The sequence below is a fragment of the Bison bison genome, unplaced genomic scaffold (genome assembly GCF_000754665.1).
Source record: "Bison bison bison isolate TAMUID 2011002044 unplaced genomic scaffold, Bison_UMD1.0 scf7180017864286, whole genome shotgun sequence".
NCBI classification, from domain to species: domain Eukaryota; kingdom Metazoa; phylum Chordata; class Mammalia; order Artiodactyla; family Bovidae; genus Bison; species Bison bison.
The window spans coordinates 832,607-837,565 of NW_011494858.1; the positions used below are offsets into that span (position 1 = coordinate 832,607).

The following is a 4,959-nucleotide window of genomic DNA, read 5'->3' on the forward strand; positions in this document are numbered from 1 at the left end:
CATCCCTCCTCCCCTGACCCCCCCCCTCCACCGCAGGGCCCGAGGGCTGTAACCTGTTCATCTACCATCTGCCCCAGGAGTTTGGGGACGCTGAGCTGATGCAGATGTTCCTCCCTTTCGGTAATGTCATCTCCTCGAAAGTGTTTGTGGATCGGGCGACTAACCAAAGTAAATGCTTTGGTGGGTAAAGATAACAAACCAACTTCACCTAGGACAGGGTGGTGCTCGCACCAATTTACCGGTGTCCAACTGCTTTTAACCTGCTCCTTCACATCGCCGCCCCCCGCCCCCACTCCCAAGTGCTCCTGTGCCCAGCCTCCAGCCTCCATCTCTCACCCTCTTCTCTCTTCCGTTCTTTGGTTTCTTGGCTTTCCCTGCCCACTCCCATCCAGTCTCCTACCCACCACCCCTAGTCCAAGAGAGAGCCTCCCCTCCCAGCCCCAAAGCTCAATTCCCACCAACTGAGAAGGGAAGGGACCCGTCTTGGGCAGGAGGAGGAGGGGCAGGGAGCAGAGCCTCACAACAGCCATTCTCCCAGCATCCCTCTCCTCTCAAGGCTACAGTGGCCCTGGGGTCAAAGCTGAGCATGATCCTTGGGGTGGGGGGTTCACCCAACCAACTGGGGTAGGCCAGTCACTACCCCGCTGGCCCCTTGGCCTCCTCTGTCCATCTTTCTGTCCTGTGCCTGCCCCCTTCTCTGTCTACCCTGCTCTTTGCTCCCCTCTTGCCATCCAATGCACCCTCCTTCCCGAACCCCCACCCCTCAGGCCACCAGAGCGAAACTGTCAAGGAATCAGGAAGAGGAAACTGGTCCCTGCCCTCAGGAAGCCTCAGGTCTGAGCTTAGATGAAAATCATATCTATTCAACGGCAGTGAGATCTGCCAGGCACCAACTAATGAGGAATGAGAAAGGCAGGTGGATGCAAGCAGACAGAAGGGGAGGGAATTCCAAGCAGGGGGAAATAGAATGGATGAGCATATGGGGGCTGGGACGAGGAGAGTCAAAGGCTAGTGAATGAGGAAGCTGGAGGCTTTGGGGAGAAAGGAAGGTTCAGGGGAGACCAGCTGTGAGGGCAAGTCTGCGCTGGGGAGGGTTTCAATCATTCAGGTGAAGATGCTTCATATGATGCTGTAGGCAGTGGAAGATGGGGGAGTAATGGGATGAAGATACCTTTGGGAAATTCTCCTGGACAGAGTGTTAGATGGGAGATGAAGGACCTGGGAGGATCTAGGAGTATGGTTGTCAGATAAAACACAAGATACCCAGTTAAATTGGCATTTCCGATAAATAACATTTTTAGTATACATATGTCCCAAATGGGTCTTCCCTGGTGGCTCAGAAGGTGAAGAATCTGCCTGCAAGGTGGCAGACCCAGGTTCAATCCCTAGGTTGGGAAGAGCCTCTGGAGAGGGGAATGGTAACCCACTCTAATATTCTTGCCTGGAGAATTCCATGGACAGAGGAACCTGGTGGACTACCATCCATGGGGTCGCAGTGTCGGACACGACTGAGTGACTAACATACACACATGTCCCAAATATTATGTGCCATGTGTCCCATGCAATATTGGAGACATACTAAAATAGTATTTATTGCTTATCTGAAATTCCAGTTCAGCTGGGCTTCCTGAGTTTCAGTTTGCTTCTTCAGACCTCCTGGAAACCCATGTCATCCCCATACATCTCTTCTCCACTCCTCCTTGGTCCCTCTCCCACCTCTTCTGCCTCCATGAAAGCTGCTTTCTCAGGTCTGATCTACTCCTGAGTCCCCCAGAATTGAGGAGTCTGGTCCCCAGACAGCCACACATGGAACCAGAGCTGAGTCAGCCCAGTACCTCCAGGTTGACCCCCAGATTCAGGGGCTGTGAGGACAGAATAGGATCCTTCTTTGACCACGGAACCTGGGTCCCCTCTTGGGGATGGGGGAGGGGAAAAGGTACAAAAGTGCAGAAGTGCAGGAAAGCACGCACGTGTTAAGGAGATTTCAGTTTGGAGACCAGCTCTCCAGGTCCATGAAGGGCTTCAGGGTGGAAATGATGTTCCCAAAGGCAGTCAAGATCTTTGCAGTGTTCCTTCCCCTCTGGCAGCTGCCACTAAAAATCTGTGTTACTTCAGAGGCATTGAGTTGCCCAGCAGCTCATTTCTCTGGGGGCTGGGAGAACAAGGCCAAAGGAAAAGACCGGGGTGCACCCCTCCACTGTTTGGTGTTTCTTCTAATGAATTACAATTATGTATGTAAAAACAGCAGACTGGAGATCAGCTGCATTTGGTCTCTAAGTAAGCCTCAGATGTCTCATAAGTCAGAAGAAAACTGCAAAGAGCCCAGACTATGCTGGGTACCCAGGCTGGAGCAGGCTCAGTCTGCAGCCTTTTCCTCTGGCATCTATGCTGTGCCGCTCCCTCCAGTCAACCCCAGATTATCCTTGCCATTAGCTCGTTCAAGTTCTCCAGCAAAGACTTTTGCCCTACTTTTTCTGGAAGTCCTCCCCCGTATACCTCTGCTCTGGTCTTTCTCTCTTCCTGAACAAACATCTAGCACTGAACAACCACCAGCCTTGAGAAAGGCCAGGATCCCGCCCAGCTGGCTGGCCCAGTGGCTCCTCCTTCACTCTCTTGGGTTCCCTCCCTTGCTTTGGCAGCCCAACCTGTGCATCTCCCCAGCACGCACTCATGGGCAAGCTTACTTTCTGGATCTCAGTGTCTGCATTTGTGGAATGGGGATTTCGGCGGTCAGCTCTCAGTAATGCTGTGAAGGTTACACAAGACATTCCATGTGAGGGACCTAGTCAGAGCGGACCTTCAGGAGGTGCTAGGACCCCTTTTATTCCTCCTAAAAGGGCTGTGTTGCTCTACACATGGTCCTCTGTGAAAGTGAACTCCTCAGAGTCTTCCCTTGGTCTTTATAACCACAAACAATCTTTTGGAGGCCTTCGTGAGCAGCACAAATGGTTTTTGTGTTGGAGGAGGGGCTGGAGGGCTGCCAGGAGGGGATCCTGCCTGCACAGCCTTCACGGTGTGGGAGGCAGGCACCTTCTCAGGGGCGGGAGGAATGGGGCAGGGGGCTCTGAGAAAAGGGACACAGCCCTGGAAACCAGGTACATGGGAGATGGTGCCCAGAGCCTTGCTAAGGGGGCCAGTGGGGAGATGCTCCCTGCCCTGACTGCTAGCCAGTTAAGAAAGTTCAGGAAGAAAAGTTCCTTGAGCCTGGAACCCTTCCCAACCCCCAGGCTTCCAGTATTCAGCCTGAGGCTGGGCTTCTTGCCTCCTCCCGGAACTTCTCTCATTCCTTTTACACCTTTGCCCTACACAGCATCTCCAGCCCTTTTTATCTTTGTCCTGTCTCTTTCCCACTTTGTTCATATTTGTTTTTGTTTTTTTTTTGTGGGGGGTAGCTGTCACCAACAGTTAAGCTATCTTGTCCTGGTAGGAAGGGAGGCTTTTAGCTTGCCTAAAAAGAGAGCAATGTAACAGATGCACCATTCACACATTTGAAAACTGCTCTGCTGACAGCTTGACTGTAGTTTTATGGGGAAGGGATGGGCCAGGAGGGCATGAGAGGGGGAGGTGGAAAAATGACTCACATTGATTTCCAACTATGGATAATCCAAAATCCTTCCTGTGTATTTTGGTGTATAGATGAATACAGATGTTGGATATGTTGCCCTGGGCCCAGCTGTGTCCAGTCTCATCTGAACTCACATGCTAGCCCTCCTTGAGTACACTCACATGTACCTGCACACATCCCTCCCCCGTCTTTGATGATGCATGGTTGCAAGAGAAAATGTGCAGAAATGCAGGAGGGAGAAAGAGAAAAGAGGCCAGAAGAGGTAGTGTCCGGGTGGAGGTAAAGGGGAGAAAGGGTCACCACATGGGGAGAGTGAGGGAGGGGTCTCAGGCAGGACCATGGGACCACAGATAGTTAACCAAGAAACAGCTTTCTACCTCGGCGGGGTCTGTACATTTATCCCTTATATATCTAATGGCCATTTGGGGATAAACGCCCCAAATAAGGCACATTTGCAGGATGGCCAGGAAACTTTGCCAAGCGTAGTTTCATATTTGCAGGATCTAAGTCCATTTTACCAGAGAAATGGCCTCCAAAGTCAAACAAATTCCAGGAAATACGAGGTTTAAAAAAAGCCATAAAGAAGAGAGAAGCTGGGTGGGAGGGGGATGTTTTTGTTGGTTAATGTGCCAGAAACTGTTCCAGAGTGACCTGGCTACAAACCCACCTGACCACAGAAGGTCCTTTCTCAAGGAGCACCGTTTGAGCCGTTTTGGGAAATGCTGATGTAGTGTAGTCTATAAATAGGAGATGCATTTTAAGTTCCATAAGGTGTCAACTTTGGGAACCTAATCCAGTCCCACCTGGGAACTGCTTGCTTCAGGTGACTGGGAGCCATGGATGGTTCTATATCGTTGTCCTGGGATGTTGGGAGGAGTGAACGTGTGACAAGCACTTCTGCAGCCTGTAGTACACGGAGAAAGCTCTCAGCGAATTTTCGCTAATAGTGTCAATTTGTACTATTACTGTCACACCCTTATCAGTGCTATGAGAGGTTCACAGGGGACGCGTCAGCGGGCGCGTGCTTAATCCAGGGCAAGAGCCGCTGCTCCAGGATGGAGTCGTACTAAACATGAAAGGGTGGTGCGGACGGCCTCTGGGACCGAGGTGGCGTTTCACGCGAGCCAGTGTGGACTAACCCGGGTGGCCACCCGGAGCCTGGCTGTGGGGCGGGGGGGCTCGGCCTGGACGGAGCGGGCGGAGGGACGGCGGGGACCCCGCCTCGGCCCCGGCCCGTGGCCGGCGGCGCTCGCCAGGGGGGCGGCCGGGGTCGGCGGCGGCGACGTTCGCTCCGGGGCGCCTCCCCTCCCTCCCCTCGCACTCCTCTCTCTCCCCAGGCCGGCCCCCCGTGCCCTCCCGCTGCCAGGCCCCCTCCTGTCAGGGAGGACAGTGTC

The 4,959-nt window shown here is 53.1% G+C and overlaps 1 protein-coding gene across 1 annotated transcript in view; it reads left to right on the forward strand.

Annotated features, from left to right (window-relative positions):
* Window positions 1-4,959, forward strand: part of CELF4 (CUGBP, Elav-like family member 4) — a 313,421-nt gene that overhangs the window by 297,984 nt on the left and 10,478 nt on the right. Inside the window, exons 13-14 of the mRNA XM_010849742.1 lie at window positions 37-146; window positions 1,350-1,390. Coding sequence (XP_010848044.1) covers window positions 37-146; window positions 1,350-1,390 — 151 coding nt within the window. The remainder of the gene's footprint in view (window positions 1-36; window positions 147-1,349; window positions 1,391-4,959) is intronic.